We start from the raw sequence: 23942 nt of genomic DNA, 5'->3' as shown, positions 1-23942 counted from the left end.
ATGAAGCTCAGAGAGGCTGAACTTCACCAAATCATACATCTGGGTCTAAGAACATCTGATTCCAATCCTCCATACTGATTCTTCAGTTTAGGTCATAGTTCAATTTGATGAGAAATGAAGTTCTGAACTAGGACAAGGTAGACAGGAAAGAAATGGACAGAATAAAAAAGCAATTCCTGGGTATTCACAGGAGCTACTAGATACTGTATTTTCTAGATTCTAACTCTGGCTTTGACAGGCTTTGTAGATCAGGGTCAATTAACTTCACCTATCTGGCTCTTATTTTCCTGGTTATAAAATTAGGAAGTTCATCAGGATCACCTCTAAATTCCTCTCAAATTTAACATTCAAATAATTAGGCATTGCAAAGAACAAGATTTCCAAGATGACTCAGATTTCTAGCTTAGAATCCCAATAGATCCTAGAAGAGAGAGAAATAAAGTTCCATTTTGAATATACTGACTTTGAGATACTTCTAGATCTAATAATTAGTTGCAAAGTTAGTTTGGACTTTAGCAGACAGATCTGGGAGTCACTAGAATACAGATGGTATATCAAGCCATGGGAATGGATGGGATTATCCAAGAAAACAACGAAACAACAAAAAAGACAAAATAGTGAACACTAAAGTTTAAAAGGTGAGCAGCAAAAGAAAAAGATGGACAGTTCAGGCAAGTAAATAGAGAATTAAGCATGTTGTTATACGGATCAAGGAAAAGATGAATTTCTAGAACTAATCATATCATGATGCAATTTTAGGTTGGATAAGACAGAAAAGAACATAATGGATTACCTCACATCATCATTGAAATTATCTCCATTTGTATAGTTCTACTGACTGTAACATTCTTTTGGCAAGGAATTCAGATATTATTTAAGATAACACATTGTTCTATCATTCATGCTGTCACAAGTAAAATACAGAAAAACTCCATGATATTCCTGTTGAAAAACTTTCACTGATTACCTTCAAAATTTAAGTCCAAACCACTTAGCATGATAGTCACCACCCTTCATATTGTGGATGACTCTATTTTTTTTTTTTTTAAAAAAAAGATGACCGGTAAGGGGATCTTAACCCTTGGCTTGGTGTTGTCAGCACCATGCTCAGCCAGTGAGCAAACCGGCCATCCCTATATAGGATCCGAACCTGTGGCCTTGGTGTTATCAGCACCGCACTCTACCCAGTGAGCCATGGGCCAGCCTGGATGACTCTGCTTTTCTACCTGGCTCTCCTACATTCCTCATCCATAGAGAATCTGCCTATTCCCCACAAGCTGCATGCAAATGTACTTTTGCTCTTTGGCTTATGTTGCTCTTCTATACCTTCTCTACCTACAGGAAACCTGCAGTACAGGTTCAAAGCGCATTAAAAGGCAAACTTTTCCATAAAATTTCCCCAAATCTACTAGGTAACAATTAATCATCTCCTCCTCTGTGATCAGACAGCATTTTACTGCCTGACAGCATTATAATATTTCTTTGTATTTTGTATTATGGTTACCTGTTTGCCTCCTTACTTACTAAAACAATCTCAGGAACCATTTCAGAATGCCCACAATATTTTACATATACTGAACTTGCAATATATTCACTTACTTTATGTATTATATCTCTTATTTAGAATCCCTATAATAATTTTATTGAGTGGTTTATCACTTAAAAGGTTTTTTTTTTGTTTTGTTTTGTTTTGTTTTAAAAAAAGATTCTTTAGAGAAATGCCTTTACTCAACCTTGACACCAATGATCAGGTTATCCTACTACATATATTAAGAAATGAAGTATACTGAGCTCACATAGTCAATAAAATAAATTCCTAATTTATAAGTTTTGAATTCCTAGTTCACTGATCATAATAGTTTACACTTTTGAAAAGTGGTAAAAAGAATTTATTTTACTCAACCAGGGCTTAATGTTTACAATAGCTTACATAATAAGGAGAATTCTAATCCCACTTCACATTTAAAAAAAACAATTTGTACTGCTGTGGCAAGCAGCTCCCCCATGACTCCCACCTCCTTGGTTATGCATACCCTCCTGTAATCTCCTCCCCTTGGGTGTGGGCTGACCTTAGTAACTTGCTCCTAATGAACAGAATATGGCAAAAATAACAGGATGTCACTTCAAAGATTACATTACAAAATACTGAGACTTCTGTCTTGGACTCTCTCTCTGGATCTTTTCATTACTTGCTCTGATATAAATGAAGATGCCATTTGTTAGAGGTCCTATGAAGAGGTCCAGGTGGCAAAGAACTGAGAAGAGTCTCCAGTCAAACACAGCAAAGAACTAAGGACCTCAATGCAACAGCCTACAAGGAACTGAATCCTGGAAACAAACATTTGAGTGAGCTTGGAAGCATATCCTTCCCTACTGGAGCCCCAGCCAGCGTCCTGACTGCAGCCTTCTGAGAAACTAAGAACAGAGGATCCTGCTAAGTCATGCCCAGATTCCTAACCCACAGAAATGACTGATAATAAATTTTGTTGCTTTAAGCCACTAAATTTGGGGATAATTTGTTACACAGCAACAGATAACTAATACAACCTCCTCTGAGTTAGCTATACGATAATGATGTATCCTAATGTCCTGCTGTTCAAGGTGTGTCCATGGACTAGCAGCATTAGAATCACCTGGGAGCCTGTCAGAAATGAGAGTCTTATTTCCCACCCTAGATTTGTTGAATTAGAATCTGCATTTTAATAAGATTCCAGGAGATAGGTATGTACATTCAAATTTGAACAGCACTCACCTAGAAAATCCCTCAGTCACTTAAACAATATAATTACTTGCTCTTTCAACTTTCATTCTAAACAACAGATTTCTGCTACCACTTGGGATATAGAAAACCACAAAAGAACATTACTCTTACCCTAACAAGAAAAGAAAAAAACTATGAAATCATAATTTTCTATGAGCCCATCCAAGAGGTAATGGCTGCATGGCAACTGAGTAAACTGAATTCTAAAGTGTGACAGGGTCTTGTGAAGAGAGACGTGACATATGAACTGTTTCACCTCTGGCAGATCACAGAAGTGGCAATCATAAAAGAAGGTAAGGAAAAAAATTACGCAAATTTTAGCAAATTCTTAAAAGTCAAACGTGAGCTAGCATGACAGTTCAGAATCTCTGCTGCTCCCAGATAGGAGGGGTCTACACCCACTAGCCAGCTCGTTTTCCCTAGGCCTCCATGTGGTGCTCCTGAGGAAGACTGTACACAGGACAGGAGATCTAAGAGAGACAGAAACCTTTATAGATGAAGATAGGTGTGCAGAACCTGGCAAGGTTTGGGGATGGAGCAAGGATATTAGGCAAAGCTCATCTATGCTATGGGCCCTGAATGAGCACAAGGTTGTGAGACAGGCACAAACCTGCCTTCATTACAAAACAAAAGTTGTCTGCCACTGAGGAAGAGGCAAAATATCTTCCCCACTCTATTCCCAGGCAAAGAATGATTGTTGCTGGGAGAGAAGTTCAAAACCCAGCTATCCCCACACTTCACTGACATTAGCCATGTACCATGTGCCACTAGGAGAAGGGCAGGAAATTTGCAATGCTCAGATCCTCCAATTATACGAGATCTGCTGCCACTGAAAACAGGAGTGGTCAGTTACTTGTGCCCCAAACCTCCTGAAGATAAGAGTTTACCTACCATGATGGGAATGAACAGGAAACTGGCCTGAACTCTAGAACGGTGCTGTCCAATAGGACTTTCTACAATGACAGAAATATCCTGTATCTGTGCTCTTCAATATGTCAGCCACAGCTACACGTGGATAACTGGGTAATAAAGAATGCAGCTCTAGACTCTACACTGAGTAGATAAAGGAACTATCTACTCCTAGGGGAGGCAGGGAAAGCCTCACTCCTGAGCCAAAGGCATACAGAGCCTGTTTAAGACTAAAGCTGGAGGAGAAGAACCAAGAAACACACACCTGCCCCCTCCACGAGCCTTGCACCAAGTAACAAGAAACAACAATCTACCGCTGTGGGGAGAGGCAAGAGTGCATAGAGATCTCCTACCTCTCTCTCACACCTAAATGTGGCACAAGCTGAAAGATGAAGGTATAGCGGGAATGCTGAGAAAAATCATCTGATACTCCAGGCCTCCCATTAAGCACTGAGAATCGGCAGTCCATCTCTGTGGGAATCTCAAGATGGTGGTGTACTGAAGACAACTATGGGAGCCGCAAAACCCAAACTCTGCTCAATTAGTAACTAGTCTGACCAATACCTGTTCACACTAACAATGTGACAGAAGTAGAGGCATGTCTACTTCTGGGCAGAAATATTATTTACCTAAGTCTCTGCCATTCTTTTATAAACAATGTCTGACATTCAATCCAAAATTAGGAAACACACCCAAAACCAGCTGCAGTGATGGACCAGATACTGAAACTATCAGACATTATAATTATGATTAATATTTTTATGGATCTAGTAGGGAATTTTAGCAGAAAGATGAAAACTATTTTTAAAAAGGCAAGCAAATGAAATTACTAGAAATGGAAAATATGTAAAAGCCTTAATCAGTCTTATCAGCAGAATATAAAGAGGAAAGATCAATAGAAATTATCCAAACTAAACAAGGAGAAAAGAGTGGAGGGAAGGGAAGAGTAACCAAGATGCAAGACAACAGCAAACAGTCTAATATATTTTTACTTAAAGTCCTGAAAATAGGGGAATGAGGCAGAATGAATATTTAAAGAGATAATGAGCAAAAATTTCCTATATTTAATGAAAGACAATAAACCATATATTCAAGAACCTATAAGAAACCAAAGCAAGATAAAAATAAAGAAAAACACACCTACAAATAAAGAAAAAAACATACCCAGGCCCACCATAGTCAAACTGCTAAAAAGCAACAATAAAGAGAAAATCTAGAAAACACTAAAAAAAAAAAAACTTTACAGAGGATCAAAGATGACAGAGGAGTTCTCATCAGAAACTATGGAAGTAAACAGAGCAACATCTTTCAAGTACTGAATGAAAAAACTGTCAACCTAGAATTCTATACCCACTCCGTCACAAAAAGGTTAAAAAATAAAAAATCATTGGCAATAGATCTGAACTAAGAGAAATGTTAAATAAAACTTCTCCAGGCAAAAGAAATTGATCCAAATAGGGCATCAGGACACAAACAACTTTTTTATAAAGAGCCAGTTAATAAGTAAAATGGTATAATATTATTTGAAGATAATGACAAATTAAAGATGCATGCTGAAAATCATATAGCAACCACTAAAAAAACTAAAACATAGGAATAACTAATAAACCAATGGTAGAGATAAAATTGAATCTTCAAAAAATACTCAACCCAGTACTTGCCAGTTAGCTCAGCTGGTTAGAACGCAGTGTTGTAACATCAAGGCCAAATGTTTGGATCCCCACACTGGCCAGCCACCACACACACACACAAAAAAACCCCAAAACAAAAAAACCCACTCAACCCAAGGCAGGAAAAGTGGGAAAAAGATAGAACAAATGAAAAACAAATGGCAAATAAGAGATTTAAACCCAACCATATCAATTACATTAATGTAAATGGTTACACTTTATAAGGGAGAGACTGTCGTACTGAATAAGAATCATACACTAAAATAGTTATATGAACACTACAGAAACTAAGAATAGAAAACTGGAACATTAAAGAGACTAGTCTATGTACCTACAGTAGTCCAAACGTAATTCTGCTAGATTTATATCAATACCTAAGAAATTTTAAAACATCTCAAGTGAAAGGAAATGATGAACTAACATAATTAAGTTCAAGCTGAAGTAATCTAACTCAACTATTTTTTGTCTCTATTTCCTCATATTTTAAGGGCTCCAAGTTGGTTTCCCCACTTCACCAAATATAGCAAAGTTTTATAAACACTGACCTTGCCATGGCTTCTTTCCACTTTCTGAAAACATTTATTCAGAGACAGATTATGTCGAACAGAATTCTTCCAGCCTGTTGGTGCAGTAGCAAAATATGGGAAGCGGTCCAGAATCCAGCTATAAATTTCTTTGACAGGCAAACATTTATTTGGAGAGTGTTCAATAGCCATATAAATGAGAAGACTAAAGGAGTATGGGGGCTTTGAAGTCGCTGGTTTTTTTTCTGGGTTCTGGTAGCAAGACGGTACAAAAGATGGCACATCATCTCCCTCTATGTCATACAATGGACTTACAGTTGGAAGACCCTCACTTCCGAGGCTGAAGTTTGTTAGAAGATTAGTACTTTCATGAAGCCAGTTCAAGTTTGTGAGTTCATCATCTGCTGACTCACTGTCCACTAGAGTGGCCTTTGGTCTGGCAGCATCAACAGCTTCAGGCAAGCTTCCCATTTTGTAAATCTGGCTTAATCCTGCAACCTTTTCAGCTCCTGGGGTTTCAGCTCTCTTATTTGGAGTCATTCCAATTACTGGACCCATTTACTCTTTTAGTTCTGCAACAAAGGAAATAATTATCAATCAATGTAATATTTAAAACTCTTAACCTGTGAGAAAAAGAAAATACATATTTAAATATCCCCAAATCAAGGGCCAGCCTGTGGCTCACTTGGGAGAGTGTGGTGCTGATGACACCAAGGCCATGGGTTCGGATCCCTGTATATGGATGGCCAGTTGGCTCACTTGGGAGAGCGTGGTGCTGACCACACCAAGTCAAGGGTTAAGATCCCCTTACCAGTCATCTTTTAAATAAATAAATAAATAAATAAAAATAAAAAAAATAAATATCCCCAAATCAGAGAAACTTTGCAATCAATTATCTCACATAATATTTAAGCACAATAATTATATATCAAAGATACTAATCATTATAATACAAGAAACAGAACTTGTTTCATTTATTTCAAATGGCTGTAAATAAAATGCACCTTTATAGCACCATATGAATGAGTGATATTAATAAAGTTATATAATGTATTTTAAATATGCAATAAAGTACACAGTCCACAGTAACACCTAGTAAGTAGTGGCTATTATTTTTTAAAATGAATAGACTATTTCTTTGAATTATGATGTTATAATCTACTTATCTTAAGGATCTATGATTTTACTGTAATAGTCACACATATGGCTCAATCCTGAAAATAATCAAGTTTGAAATAGTTTAAATAATAATTCCAAATAAACCCTTTCCTCAAATCTGAAATATTTACTTTAAAGAGATAAATGATTTCTAATCTTTTATGAATATCATACTAAAAAAAGATAACACTTTTTAATTTATTATTTTTTAAATTGACTAATACTTGTACATATTTATAGGATACAATGTGATATGATACATGCATATATTATATAATGATTAAATCAGGCTAATTAACGTACCATCAACTCAAATAACTTATTTTTCCTTGTGGTGAAAACATTTAAAATCTACTCTTAGCAATTTTGAAATATATAATACATTATTTAACTATATTCACCATGCTGTGCAATAGATCACTAGAACTCATTCCTCCTGTTATTGAAACTTTGTACCCTTTAACTAACATCTCCCCTTTCCCAGTCCACCTCCCCTTCCACCCAACGCATCTGATAACCACCATTCTACTCTTTACTTTTATGAGTTTGACAAGATAATATTTCTTATTCACTAAATGCATTATCATCTACATCAAATTTACTAATAGTAAACTTACTATTTCTTTTGTAAATTCCAGTATTTTTAACTCTCCATTCTATATCATCTCATCAAGTACTGACATTTCAAGGCTGACATTCTCTTAGTAAGGTTTGAACTGTCACTATTTTCAAAGAGAGAAAAAAAGCTGTTTCTAAACTATCCTTTTTTATTTCTATTTTCTCAAATGATTTTTGTTTTGCTTTTTAAATATGATTCAATTCAAAATATTTTTCATGGGAGAATAACTGACCAGAGAAGAAAGTGATTACTAATGTGCTATTTAATTTGTTTTCAATGGTTCATAAAGATATCTCACTTCTGAATTCGGTGAAAAACCTTCCATTATCGTATTCAATCTATGTAAGCTTATGTAACTGAGATATAAGGAAATACCTCCACTGTGTTATTCTGCTTAGGACATCACTGGCTAGTTACTTCAAGAATTATGGGGAGTAGGGGCTCCCAGTGGCTCACTTGGGAGAGGGTGGTGCTGATAACACCAAAATCAATGGTTTGGATCCTTGTACCAGCCAGCTGCCCCCCCCCCCAAAAAAAACACTGTCAATTTTAGATGTAGAACAATCTGTCTGGATTCTGGTAGCTATTACTAGATGTAGTCTCAAAGCACTCAATTAGCAATAACATCATCTAATATATTGGGGGCCAGCCAATGTGCTTATATATCTCAATTAACCATTAATTAAACCTTATAACGTAGAGACTAGTATTAACCCAATTTTATAGATGAAGAAAATGACTCAGAGAGGTTAAGCATCCTGTTTAAGAATGCATGGCTAGTAAGTGGAAACGTCAGAATTTAAACCCAGGCAAACTGACTTCAGACCCAAAATTCTAACCACAATATATCCTGGTAACAGTACATATACATCACCTATGAATACCAATGACTCGAATCCTATTTATTTTAAATCTTATCAGCATTCTCTCCATCTCTCTCTCACATATACCTATAACTTGAAACACCAAGACACTATAAAAAGGAAAAGACCAAACTATAACAAACTTGGTTTCTATTTCAATTATGAAAACCACTCATACATAAACATTCACACATATGTGCACACAATGTATATCAGAGCTGACATCTTGTCCTATGTAACTGACCAAATTATTCATTTTACCAAAGTCTTTCTACCCACAGAGACTTAAAAATGTGATGAATGAAAGTTCATTGGTTGAATAGTCTTGCTTCCTTTTATAACAAATCACTCTTTAGCACCCCCAGTGTTCAAGTAAAGAAGGGAACAATTAATTTCTAATGTTCTCCTTCGGCCTTTTCACCTAAATCTCCATTCAATTACATATAGAAATTAGAAAGTACCAAATAGCAGTGGCTAACACTTACTGAGAGTTTACTGCATTACAGAGTATACAACAGGCTAATGCTTCAATGCTACTTATTCTCAACTACTACTTAGTTCTATGTATGTCCTTTCTCTACAACTGTGAATTCCATGAGGAGTAAGAGTCTTTTACTTTTGTATTCCTAACAAATCTTATCGTAATGTTCAGTATGGAAGGAACTCAAATCATAATTATTTTATTTTTTTTGGCGGCTGGCTGGTATGGGGAACCAAACCCTTAGATCTTGGTGTTACAAGGCCATACGCTAAGCAACTGAGCAAACCAGCCAGCCCAATTATCTCAGACTGAAATGAACTTATATATGAACATATATACATCTACTCTGTACCAAATGATATACTAACTGCCTTTAAGAGTTATTTTATCTTGGAAATTAATCATTAATGGTAGGAAACATACTAAATGGTAAGAGAAAACTGAAATTCATTGTTATGAATAAGGAAATAGAAGTGAAGTAAGCCATTTGCCTAAGGTTCTAGAGCTAATAAAAAGTAGGGCCAAGATTATAAACCAGGATGAGTTCAATATCCTAGTTTTTTGTCGGTTAAAGTTACACTCAATCTCTTAAGGAACTTACATTTTTTGTAATACTACTTAAAAAAAGAAGTAATGAGTCTTATTAATGTAACAGACACTCAAAAATCAATCTCTTAATAACTAATGAAAATAACTAATATTAATAACATTAATAACTAATGATTCTCATCAAAAACTAATTTAGGTGGTTGTAAATATGTTATTCCTTTGACTTACAAAGTTTATAATAAAATTCTGTTTTTTTAAGATGCAAAGCAATATCATGACAGCAAATACGCCAAAGAGTTACACAAAGCATGGATCCAAGCAAGGTTTAAAAATTAAGTTCAGACACTGAAAGGCTGACATTCTTTTAGTAAGGGTTTAACTACCACTGTATTTTCAAGGAGAAAAAAGCTGTTTTCTAAACTATCCTTTTAAAACACTTTAGAACACTGTACACTTAAAACACTAAGTCCACCACAATGAATAAAAAGGCAAATAATCTTTTCTAACAAATTAAGTAAATACAAATAGCAAACAAACATTAGGAAATATTCAACTTCACTAATAATCAATAAACAAAACAAAAATGTGATATTAAATATATGTACTTAGCACAATGCCTGGTGTATAGGAAACACAAATATTAGTAATAAAAATAATCTATTTTTGTTCAAATTAGCAATGGTTTAAAAAATATATAGACACTAATATACAATTTTGGGCAAGGACCTACGGCCATTTTGAAAAGCTAACTGGCAACATGTATTAAGAATCATCATAAATTTCATAATCTTTGACCCAATAATTCCACGAGTCACTTTGGTTAAATAATCCTACATAGGGAAAAATATATTCCTCTCTCCCTCTCTCCCACTCCCGCCCTCCCTTCCTCCTTTTCTCTCTCACATGTTCACACAAGAATTATTAAAGATAATGAAAAACTATAAATTTACATACCTTATAATAGAGAAATGGTAAAGTAAACTAAAGCACATCTAATCAATGTAATATTGAGCAGTCATTAAAAATGACTATCTTGGGCCTGCCCGTGGCTCACTTGGGAGAGTGTGGTGCTGATAACACCAAGGCCATGGGTTAAGACCCCCCTACCTGTCATCTTTAAAAAAAAAAAAAAATGACAGTCTTGAAGACTGTAAAATAAATTAAAAAGCATATTAAAACTGGTGAAGAAGTAGAAAATATATTTTAAAAAGCTAATGGTGGTTTGTATTACAGTATTAACTTGGTCATTTTTTCTTTGCTGTTTTATTTTCCAGTTTTTCTTTTCTGTGTTTATTGTTTTTATAGTTTAAAATTTAAAAAATAAACTCAGAGGAGCAAAAGCTGTGCTGGATTATTTGCAGTTATAGTATTTCCATTTCACAAAAAATCAAATCACAAAAAGGTCATGGACTTAGAGAACTCAAGTTAAAAAGAGAAGCCATCAGTTACATTCTAGTACAACCTATTCTGCTACAAAGCTTTTCACTAATATGAATTTGCTTATGGGTACATAGAGGAATGATTTTAGCATAATGTAATAATCACATTGGTTTGTGCATGATTTTTCCCAGCCTGTGTTTCTGCACTACCAAATAACAACAGCTGAACCCAAAATAGGCTAACACAGTGGAAAGAAGCAAGCTGCTGAAAATACAGTACTGTACACAATTCTCATTCAACCCATGTTCTTCCTCTTGGCACAGCTTGGCCACATGCTCTTTCTTGGAAGTGCTTAATAAGCTCTTCTCTCCACATCTTTGTGTATTTTACCCTGGCCTCCATAACCCTGTAGCTTCAACCCTTCCTTGCACACCCGTCATCGCTTTTTTTTAAATCCTAGATTGATTATAGTATTTCTTTATTTGTGACAAATTTAATATATGTTTTAAAATATTCTAGTATTCTCATTAAGATTTATTTTTGTTAGCATTCTGGTTATAAAGCTGCATGTTTTGGGTGAGTTGACCCATCAGCTGTGTACACTTTTAGTGTTTTCAGGTATATATAACATGTAACATTACTACAAATAGGCCGACATATTTCACAACAAAGTCAAGAAAACTTTTAATTTTATTCATTTGACAAATTTTAGTTTTATGAGAAATGATGTCTTAAAATGAACTGAAACCATTCAGTAAGAGCACATTAATAATAATGCCTGGTTAGTTTTCTTCACAAAGCAAAATGTATAAAGAACTAAAAGAAAACCTGGACTACTGATATAATACTTCCTTTTGTTAATCTTTTAAGAATACTTCAACAAACCACATATAATTGTTATACATAATAAATATCACTCAAAATAAATATTTAGGGCCAAGAGAATATGATGCAGGATTTGAAAAATACACTCCAATTTTTTAGGAGTATACTTAGTTTAACCCAAATACTTAATACAAACACTAATAAACCAACTTCTAATAGCAAAGATGTTGCTACCAAAAAAAGGAGACAAATGTACTAGACAATTTAGCAAAATACACACTTGTGTTAAGACTTCAAATCTTCTACATTTTAGAAAGGAACAGAATTTCTTACCACAAGGAGAATTTTAAAAGTGGAAAGTTCAAATAAACCCAGTACAATCAAGCTGAAACCCCTGCCTAGAGCTTCACTGTGCACTGCCATGGTGGTATCGTGAAAAGAGGGCTTCGGATCTAAATGCACCATTTTTTTCACAGCTGTGCATCTTATGCATCTCCCAAGGTGGCTAAGAGAAATCTGCATATCTGCATATTATGATCAACACTATAGTGACATTCTACTCTAGGACAGGAAAAATAAAATTACATACAAGAATTCTCTAATCATTTCCCAAAAGATCACTTTTGCTTACACTGGTATTAAAACTGGTCTGAGAGGAGTGCTTTACAGAGACTAAATAAGAGCATAAAATATAAACCAAAGAATTTTCAGTATTACCTAAAACATAACATGCTACATTACAGAGAATTAGATACCTTACACTGATAGCCTTTTTGCCCAAATTAATTAAGGAAACTACTAAACACTAAACTTGGGTTTTAAAAAACAGGTTTTTTGACTTGTTTTATTTTTCCACATTTTAATTGATTGCATTAAAGACTGAGTAAACAAAAAGCTTTTTCTTTATAGTCTTCCCATATGTTAGGGTCCCTAAACATTATTTAGCCTTTTATGTTTTTTCAAACATCATTAAAATTGAATTATACAAAATACATTCTGGAGTTCGTTTTTTCCCCCACCAAATTCATTAACATTATTGCAACAGTAATTAATTTTTACAGAGACCTGTATTCCACTTTATGAATATTCAACAATTTCTTATGCTCTTAAGGGACATTTATTTATGTTTGGGGCTATTACAAGTAGTACTGTTATGGACATCCTTGTTCATATCACCTGGAACACAAGTTCAAAAATTTTTCTTGGGTATACATCTAAAAGTAGAATATATGTCACAGAGTAGAATTATTGGGTCACAGAGAATTTATTGTTCTCTTCAGCTTTAACTGAAAATGACAAACTGCTTTCCAAAAACTGTTGAATCAATTTATAGTAACTAACCATGAATGTACATACATTCCAATTGCTCCATGTACTCACCAAAATTATGTTTTTGCCAATATGATGATCATGAAATGGTATCTCCTTGTGGTTTTAACTTGCATTTCCCAGATTAGCAATGGGACTGAACTTCCTTTCATTCATATATACATATGCTCTACTTAGGTTTTCTCTTCTAGGAAGTGCCTATAAAAATCTTATGCCCATTTTTCTACAGGATTGTATTTTTCTTAATGATCTGTAATATTTGGATACTAATCTTTATATGTGACGCAAATATCTTTCCCCAGTAGAAGGCTGGTCTTTTCAGTCTCTTTGTTAATTGTCAATGGAAAATTTCTTAACTTTCATATGGTGCAATTTATTAACCCTTTCCTTTATGGTGTACAGTTGGTTTTATAGTTTTGCCTTTCATATTTAAGTCCTCAATTCAACAAAATGTATTTTTTAATCCAATTCCATTTTTTACATGTGGATACATCATTGTTCCATTTATTAAAAATTTCATCCTTACTGTTGGGGAACCAACCTGCCAATGGTCCTTAGTGTCCCTGCATATTCTCACTGGGTATGCCAAGAATGCAATGCCTTTACCTGGACCATCCCAGTTTTGTGTTTGCCACAAGCAAACCTGAGCAATAACCTAACATCTCCTCCCAAACAGCAGACCAACCTCCATCAACATTTATTCTTTCATCCATAAGTTATTTAGAAGAATTTTTCTTAATTTCCATGTGATTTTTCATTTTTTTACTGATTTCTAACAACTTAGTTGGTATCATAATGGTGGTCTATAGGATATCAGTCCTCTGAAATTTACTGAAACCTGTTTGATGGTCCAGTATGTGGTTGATTTTCATGATTCAGTTGGTACTTCTACGGTATCTGGATGAAATACATGTCCACTGAATCAAGCCTGTTAATTACACTGTTTAAATTTTCTATATTCCTACTTTTTTTTTTTTTGTCTGCTTCCTTTATCAAATACTGAGGAAGATACAATTTCCCACAATATGGTGCAATTTGTCAAATTTCCCTTGTAGATTTGTGAATTCTGCTTTATTTCACTGCTATGATTATTAGTTTCATACATATAATCCTGGCAAAATGAGCCATTTACCATTATGTAACAATGCTTTTTATCTCTAGTAATTCCATTTGTCTTAAATTCTATTTCGAATGATATACGCATAGTAGTAAGCTTTCTTCCCATTAATATTTGCCTGGTGTATCTTTTTCCATAATTTTACTTTCAAAATTTCTTTTCTTTGTTTCCTTGTAGTCTCTCTCCTAAACCCCATATAGCTGAACATTTTAAAAGATACAGCATGCATATATTTGGATTTACTTCTTCCATCTTATTTGGTATCCCACTCATTCCATGATAATTTTTCTCCTTTTCTCACCTTCTTTGAGATTACTTTCTTTTTCTCATTCCATTTTTTGTCATATACTAGTGTGGAAGTTATATATGTATTTCTATCATTAAAGTGTGACCTTAAAATTTTTGATACTTATTAAAATCTAAAGTTATCTTTATTATTCTCCTAAACAACAACAAAAATGATCTTTTGAATGCTAGTTCCAATCACCTCATCACCTCTTCCTGGTTAATAAAATATTAACTGGTACTCTAGTTTTTTCTTTTTTTTAATCACACAAGATGCTTATTATTGTTGCTTATACAGTCAATTTTTACTAATTTACCCACATATTTGCCACTCTCTTTAATCACTATTCCTTCTTGAATCTCAGACTTTTTACCTATGTTTTCCTTCTACATAAAAAGTGATCTGCTGATAAACTTTCAGATTTTTTTTATCTGGGCATGTCTTTATTATGCCCTTGTTCTTGAAAGACATTTTTGCTAGCTCTAGAATTCTAGACTGACCACTATTTTCACTTAGTGTGTCACTTGATGGTCTTCTACATCCGTTATTATTATTATTAAAACCTGATATTCCTTTGAAAGTAACCTGTTTTTTCTCTTAAAATTTTTCCCTTTATTAACCTCTTTTATATTTTCCTTTTTCTTGTCCCTCTGCATTGCATTCTAGATTTCTTCAGATGTTAATTTTTCTTCAAGAGTCTATTTGCTTTTATACCTTTAATTTCAATTACTATTTTCATTTCTAGAATTCCTAATTCTTTTTCAAACTGTTTGCTCTTTTCCTCATTTTTAAGCCCCTTATTTGTATTAGTCAGGGTTTTCCAGAGAAACAGAACCAACAGAATATGTATATAAATATATGAGAGGTGATTTATTAGGGAAATTGGCTAATGTGATTGTAAAGGCTAAAGAGTCCCATTAGCTCAATCCAAGTCCAAAGGCCTCAGAATTAGGGAAACTGATGGTGCTGTTGGTGTAAATCCCAGAACCCAAAAGCTGAAGAGTCTCCAGCTCTGATGTCCACAGACAGGAAAGCAGAGCCTATCCAGTGGAGAGAGAGATAAATTCGCCTTTTTCCTCTATTTTTGTTCTCTCCAGGCTCCCAGAGGATTGGGTGGTTCCTGCCCATATGGAGGGCAATATTTTCCACCCAGTCCACTCAGAGTTTCATGTTAATCTCTCCTGGAAACACCATCATGTACATATCTAAAAAGATAGCTTTACCAGGTTTCTTGGTATTCCTTAATCTAATCAAGTTGGCACCTGGAATTAACCATCGCATTATTGAACATATCAAATGTACTTATTTTATATCTGGTAATTCCAAAACGTGAACTATTTGCAGGTATGATCCCACTGATTCTATTGTGCCATTTCCTTGGATGTTTTGTAATTTTTATTATAAGCCACTCATTCTTTGATAATGACAATTGTGGAAGGTTCTATCAGTCCCCTAGGAGTATTAACAGTCCAGGATCATTCTAAATTCTATTTGGGGTTCAGTGTGAACTCATGCTGCAAAAAAGCGTGAGGGCTGGTTTGTGGCAGTAAATTTTCAGTAAGATTTTTATTTTTCCATTTGCAGCGATATTCTAGAAAGACAATTTTCTTTGTAGTCCCTGGGGACACGAAGGGAAAGAATTTCTAGATCACTCTTACATTTAGAAGGTACAGCCTCATGGGGCCCCAAACTAAGGGGGCAGACTATTCCTGCTAGATGTTCCACCTGACTGGGGCTGGGCTTTGTTTCCTGATCCCTGACACCACAAGGCAATGAAAATAGAAGCTCACCTCACTTGGCAAATACTCTCAAGGCAATAACCAGCTTCAGAACTCAGCTTACCTCAGTGGGTTTCCAATCAGCGTTTGGCCTATGTATTCTTTACTTTTGTGCCAGAGCACTGATGTATTTAAGATTTTATTTTATCGAGCATTTTAGGTTTTCAGCAGAAAGGCTGGTCCAGGTATTTAAGTTCACCATGCTGCTAGAAACAGATGTTTACATTAGTTTCTGATGGCAATGTCAGTAAACTACATTATCCTTTATTTTAGTGCATCAGTTATTAAGTTTTTTTCTGCCTCCGCACACTTGAGAAATTAGACATATTCCTGCTAATAAGAGTCGCTCATTATGATAGTGATTTCCAAGTGGAAGTAGGTAGAAGACACAACCCTGGAGGTAGAAGGTAAATATTAAAAACTCTGGGCACATTTTTTTAAAAAGAGGAGCTTCTTCCTATCCCTTTAAGAAAATCATACTCTTTAAATACAGAAAACATATTTTAACTTGTTAATTATGATTCAGGCTCATCATTATAAACAAAATCTTGATAAAGCATAATGTTTATAGGGAGTACTCAAGTATATGGGACTATTTGCCACTTTATCAGTGTTTCTCAATCAGTGTGTCCCATGGATACATTCTGGGGGTCACAAGTGTTACAAATTTTCATTTTGTGCTTTCATTTCAGTAACAATATAAAAATGTATTTTACCATTTTTATTTTATTTTATTTTGTCGATATACAATGTGGTTGATTATTGTGGCCAATTACCGAAACCGCCCTCCCTCCTCCCTCTCCCCCCTCCCCCCCAACAATGTCCTTTCTGTATGCTTGTCATGTCAATTTCAAGGAATTGTAATTGTTATGTCTTCTTCCCCCCTCCCCCCCGGGTGGGTGGGTGGGTGGGTGGGTGTGTGTGTGTGTGTGTGTGTGTGTGTGTGTGTATTTATTTATTTATTTTTAGCTCCCACCAATAAGTGAGAACATGTGGTATTTCTCTTATTTTTGAAAAGTGAGAGACATTTTATACAAAACTACTTCAGGAACTAAAGATGGCAATTCTCAAAATAAGATTTATAATTATTTTTGCTCAGAAGGGACCCATACATTATTCAACTTTGAGAAGCACTGCTCCACACTAAAAGGCCTCACATTGCTATGTCTGAGTTACAGGATTAATCTTCTTATTCCTCCTTTGTATTATAGTTACTGTATCTGACTGTACGAGTCTAAATCCTTGGGGCCAGATACATTTCAAAATTCAGAATATTTTGGATTTCAGAAAGGTAATACAATGCATATATGATATGTTACATCACAGTGAGGTCTGAGGCAATACTCCCCATAATAAACACGTTTATATTTCCGTAGAAAAACGTATATTCACACTAAGAGGGGGGTAAATAAAGAACATCAATAGCCTTATACCAGCTCAGATCATGTTTTGCCACTAAAAGGGATAAGAAAATGTTTGGTTTTCAGAGCATTTTGGATTTCTAAATCATAGAAATGGAATTACAGATTTATTACCTGCTACTGACTGGAAAGCCAGAAAAATTTCATTAGAATTTCACATAACATCAAAGATCAGAATAAGACCTGAATAAAGGTAAAGAGTTCACCTTAAGGTACACAAATTTAACACGTAAACTTTGTGCTTTTTCTGCCAACTACTTGAGTCCTTTTCTGTCTATTTGTGACTTAACAGTTCAGGATACAGAATAAGTAACCCCCCTGATAAGGAAATATATTATGAATACTTAAATGTCAAAAGTACCCAAATGTATATAGGAATTTTAAATACATTCCAAAGCTAACGTATTAGCTATATTGCACTATGATTACATATAGCAATGTGGATAAAAGGTAGAGAAAGAGAAGAATAAGAGATACAGTATTCAGAAGAACCTCTCCTGGTTTTTTTCTAAGAAGCTTCAAGAAGAAACTTCTTGCTTCCACTACACTCATGGCTCTGTTGTTACAGTTGCTAGATTCTATGGTAAAGAGACTACAACTATAAAATAAAAGGAATTAACATACATAACATTAGGAGATCCTAAGATTCTGAGCAGAAACCTGAGGAGGCAGTATATTTGAAGTTAAAATTGTAAGGATAAGCAATTCATTAATTTAAAAAAATCACAAAAGTAAAATCTAAATCGTTAATCTTGATATTAATCACATCTGGAAACAGTGAGGCACAGGGTTGAGAGCACAAACTGTGAAGAATACTACCTGGATTCAAATCCAGCTCTGCCATTCAGGAGGCTAAAAGATCTATCAATTTAGAATTATAATGGTATTTACTTTCATAAGATTCTCAGTACAGATTAAATGAGAATAAAAAGTACTTAGAACAGAGGTACAGAGTAAGTACACAATGAGTACTAGCTGCAGAGATGATAATGATTACTATTATTAGCTTTTAAATTAAAGTTAAAGTTAATAATTTTTGTCCTAAAGTAGATGCATAAACGCTACATCCTTCAAATAAAAAATGAGTGTACAAAATCAATAACAATAATTTATGTTTTGAAGTTTTGAAACTAAAAAAAAGTCTTCTAGTATTAAGGATGGGTCTTCCTCAGGACCAATGACACCCACTAGCAAGGCAGGAAACTGAAACTCGAACTTGTTATAAGAGTGCTTGTGCAATGGCTATTTTGTCATTTTCTTCATGATGTGACTTTCACTTCCTTATTCTATTTTCCATGTACTTCATTTATTATGTCAATATTTTGTTAATCTGAATGATAGAACCCTTCTTCAAATCTCTGTAGTTTAAATAATCTAAAAGACCTTAAAACATATAAACTTTTAGAATTTTTAGTATTTTGTTACTAATGGCCCAAAAGGTCTAAATTACTTTAACGGCTCTGCCTGAGGCCAAAATTTTCTCTCTCTCATTCTCACATACACACACACACACACACACGCATACACACACACACACACACACACACACACACAGAATTTATTTTTTTTAAAAAAAAGTACCTCTGAAACAAAATACATTGAGTTTTGACTATTAATGCCATTCTCAGTAACAAAAAGAAAAAACACAGCAACAAATATAATGTATAATCAAAACAGGACAGGAATATAAATATCTACATATATACTTACATTCATTTGTATCCAACTGATTTAGAATCTACTATCCTGTTTCAGAATTCTTATCAAGTTAAAAGACCCAAAATAATAATTTCCTATTTACTTTCAAGATATTACTTATACTGTGAATTTCAGCAGTGTCTATAGTATTTTAAAAATATGGGTTTATGAATATTAAGTGTATTTAATGAACAAAAATCAGGCTCTCAAGTCTAGCAATTCTCATAAACATAAAAGTTTTTTAGTGTATAGTTTAGTAAGTTATAAAGACCCATAGCAGATAGGGAATAACTGCAATTAACTCAGTTCAATTAATAATGTTTTCAATATTTTTAAAAAGTGCTTTTAAAATTACATCAGTGAATCTCTTCATGCTACATTATTATATTTTCAATTTTAAGTTTCTATCTTACCTATATTACAGTTCTTATAGCCCTAAATCTGTATTATTTCCAGTTAATTTTTAATTGTTGAAAATTTACATTTAATCCATTACACTGTCTAAGAATTCTAATTAGGAAATAAAATACAGCACTGAAAACTCAAGTCTAAATCAAATATGACAGTCAATTCTTGATATCCCAAAGCAAACTTATTCCATTCTAGACAGGGTAATGAGGAAAATCAATTTTGCTGTTTCTATTTTTTTTTTTTTGGCAGCTGGCCGATAGAGGGATTGAAGCCCTGATGTTGGTGTTATCAGCACCACACTCTAACCAACTGAGCTAACCAGCCAGCCCCAATATTGCTGTTTCTAATAAGCTTTTACTACATGGGGATGAGAACCATGCCATGTGTCATGTTCTACTAAAACTGGAAAGTTGAAACTAACACTTGAGTAACCGCACCAAGAGGCCCTGAGGAAGACTGCAGTCAGACCTATGCTTAAAGCAAGGAATGATTAACCTCAAGCTATATGAGAGCATCTGCTTACATATAACGTTTCTCACCATTTTGACCGTACTAGTCTAGCTTCCTACTTAAAATCAGTCTCACTAAATACTTAAATATTTGAATATCTGCAGTGTGTGACAAATAAATGGGATTTTTTGGCTAAACTTAATTAAAGAATTCATAGTTCCTAATTCTTTTTATGTAGTCTTAAGATATCTCGAAACTTCATTTCTATTGACTTGTCATCTCACCACCTACCAAGAACTTAATGTCATTAGCAAATCAAGCAATCGCACAAATGTCAAAAGAGCAAAAGAACAGGCACCATCTCAGATTTGTGGTTTTCCCATCCAATTACTATAAAGTAACCAAATAAAAAACTATTTGACTTAGGCTAAGATAACCCTATCAAAGGGAAATAGGCAGTCATTCACTAATTCAAATCATTAAACTATGTTTTTCACAGAAAAAAAAATATCTACTACCGAGCTATGGCATAGCATAGAAATCCAAATGTTTGTGAATTTTATTGAAACTGCCTGATATGTACCTCAAGTCTTCACTGTAATTTAAGCTTTGCCACTGACTAAAATTTACTATATAATAAAAAATTTCCATTCAATTTCCCTCTCCTTTCTCACTTCTAATCTCCTTAGGAATGAACCGTATTTATTAATTATAATAAAGTACCATGTCTAAAGACTGGAGCCACTGCATTATATTTCCTAGATTTATTCAACAGTAGCCATGTAATAAGCTTATTACAATAAGCTTGACATAAAAATATTTTAGCAGTTTACAGATACTGTTTTCTAAATCTGAAGACTTCCTCATTTTTAAAAAGGACAATTTTCTTCCTGTTAATTTAACAAGTTGGTAGCAAAGATAAAATTTAACATTTACTGAGCACATACTATTTGCAAGGCACTATATAACAAACACAAAAGCATTAAAGATATTCTATCATCTCAGAGTATATGAAAACCTTGGCAACCCTCAACTAAGAAAAAAAATCTATAAAAGGAAGAAACTTACAACCCTTCCTGATTTAACAACAGTACATTCTTTGTTTTGACTAAGATTCTCCACTGTAAATTAGTGTCCATCCCATAAAATCCAATACTGAGATCACAGGGTAGATTCAAATCCCAAACGTACTGCAAAAAGACATATATTTGATTATAATGGTGCATGATGTCATGTATCCAGGACAACTGAAGCATTATGGTCTCTTAGGGATAAAACTGCTTCTTGGTCATAGATTTAGGTGACACACCATGTGATCCATTGTCTCTAAACAAAAAATGTGTGCAGCTGCATTTTTCTAGTCAAGAAGGGGGGGCGGACAATACAAAAGGGTCAAAGATTTGTCTCACAGACAAACTGCTTCTCAAATGGGGGTAAAAAAAATAGAGTGGGGTGAAAAAACTTTCTACAACTCATGCTGAAAACAGAAAACACTAAAACTGAGAGAAAAAAAAATTATTCCACTGAATCCACTTCTCTCCTACCCTGTCTTGCCCAGATATACTTTATAAACCATGTGTTTAGATGCCATTTCTACCTAAATAATTTTGTGCTGTGTGTACACAGTATATAGGGTTCCCTACACATTGTTGCAGAATTTGTGTCCAAATAAATGTGGCAGTTGTTCAGCAGTTTCTTGGGGAAGTTAAAATTAAGCAATAACTTTGTAAGTTGAAAAATTAAACACATTTGCTTCTAACCAGTAAATATTAAACAAAACTGGTATTTTCTGTATTAAGACTAAATACTTTTCTTTACCATGAATCCCTAGTACGTAATCCTGCCTTTCATACAAATACTGACTTCAAAAAGCAGTACCACAAAAGATATAAATTGAGTGAAAACTATTTTTTCTCACAAGGAAAACGGCTATTTCTAATAAAAGTTTTTTTAAAAAAGTTGATGACAAAATAATTTGTAAACTTTTACTATTATCTGAAACACAGCACTAATTTATCTTACACGTTATTAAATATAGTGATAAAAGCACTACTAGCTCGTGGAGTAAATCTAGTTTATAAAACCCATTTTCTCAAACTTTGGGATTACAGTCAATGCCGTGTCCAAACCAAAAAATAAAAAAATAAAAAAATAAAAAATCTTAAAGGCAGAAAAAATCTGACAGCACAGAAATCAAAGAACAAAAATAACCACTGACAGAAGCAAATACACTTACCATCTAGAATCAGAATATCACCCATACTACAAATCATAATAGTGAGCGATTAACAAACCAGCACTTTGGCTTTTTGACAACCTTGAACTGCACTTGTACTGTAATGCTGAAAAGAACAAAGTTACAGACACCTCAAAGTCAACAGATCTACTGTCCTAGAGTACAAGGGTACATTTGGTTGACATGTGAATATAAACAAGAAGCATTATTCTTTGTCATCAAAATTTCTTTATGTGGAATATAATTTCAATGCTTTGAATATAAGCCATAGTCATGCAGTAAATCTCCTATGGCCAATTAAATTGCTCCACTGGAAATAAGTATCTTTTAAAAGTACATTCACGGTCAGAAATAAATTTAATGAAGGCAGACAATGCTATATTACTAATAACGCCCTGATGTCAAATTTGCAAAGCAAGAGTAAAACTTAGGACTCTATCGATTTAACATACTCATTTTATGTGTAACTAAAAACAAAAGTATGATTAATTAACAAAGAATTAAGTCAATTTTAAATAGGACTCAACTAAACTTACATGAACAGTTACTTAAGAAAAATATATTTATGCTTAAAAAAAAAAAAAACTACTAAAGATACTTATGTTATTAGATAGACCATTTCCAGAGCATTTTAGAAAGTAACACTTACCCTAATAAACATTTAAGCTTCCAAGTAAACTTACATGGAATATAACCTAAATCCTAAGTAGTCATATCAACTGTAGCTACATATAGTTAAGTATCTAGTGGTCACCACTAGAAGACAGGGTCAGCAACTGAGTGGATAATATATAGGTAATACTGAAAAATTAAGTGGCTGTTTTTTCTTTCTGGAGATAGATCAATGTCTGTGGTGGGGGTTTTTTTTGTTTGTTTTTAGTTTTGTTTTGTTTTGACCTGTTGAGTTTGAGATGCTTGTGAGATATCCAAGTAAAATAGGCATTTGGGATATGCATGATCTAAAGTTCAGGAAAGAGGTCTGTTCTGGAGATAGTTTTTGGAGTAGTTCAAGCCGAAAAATCTCTGAAATCTGGCCATTCTCTCCATCTTCACTGTCAAAACTATAGTCCAGGTCAATATCATCTTTCATCTAGACCATTACAAAGGTAGTATAGTACACATGAATGGAAACCCCTATGGTTGTATTCTGCACAACCATACACAGTGGCTCTGACAACACTTCCCTAAATTAAGTCTCCCTACATCTATGCCTGACCCTCTCTTAATTTGTTCTTTATAATATAGCTAAAGCAATCTTGTAGAATATAAATCTGGCAATGTACCTTTCCTGCTTAATCCATCAAGGGGACCCTTAGGTCAAAATCCTTAACATGGTGCACAAGACCCTGTATGATTTAGCCACTGTCTAACCTCTCCAACCACATCTTTTGGCACTCATTCCCTTGTTCCCTCCAATTCAGATATTTGAAAAAGCCACGCTTTCTCCTCCATCAGAGCCTTTACAAATGCTATTCCC

At 34.1% G+C, this 23942-nt stretch overlaps 1 protein-coding gene across 4 annotated transcripts in view; it reads right to left on the bottom strand.

Moving 5' to 3' along the window:
- FOXN2 (forkhead box N2) overlaps positions 1-23942 on the bottom strand; it is a 65104-nt gene that overhangs the window by 27164 nt on the left and 13998 nt on the right. For 3 of the 4 annotated variants that reach the window (XM_063078726.1, XM_063078725.1, XM_063078727.1), the window contains exon 2: positions 5886-6436. In XM_063078726.1, the coding sequence (XP_062934796.1) occupies positions 5886-6422 (537 nt within the window). In that variant the 5' untranslated portion in view covers positions 6423-6436. Of the gene's footprint in view, positions 1-5885; positions 6437-16313; positions 16363-23942 lie in introns of those variants that run through there. The other variant, XM_063078728.1, reaches the window with a different exon arrangement.

Source organism: Cynocephalus volans, chromosome 14 (assembly GCF_027409185.1).
Source record: "Cynocephalus volans isolate mCynVol1 chromosome 14, mCynVol1.pri, whole genome shotgun sequence".
In the NCBI taxonomy this organism is placed as follows: domain Eukaryota; kingdom Metazoa; phylum Chordata; class Mammalia; order Dermoptera; family Cynocephalidae; genus Cynocephalus; species Cynocephalus volans.
The sequence above is the reverse complement of the archived record's forward strand: the minus strand, read 5'-3'. Positions and strand labels throughout refer to the sequence as shown.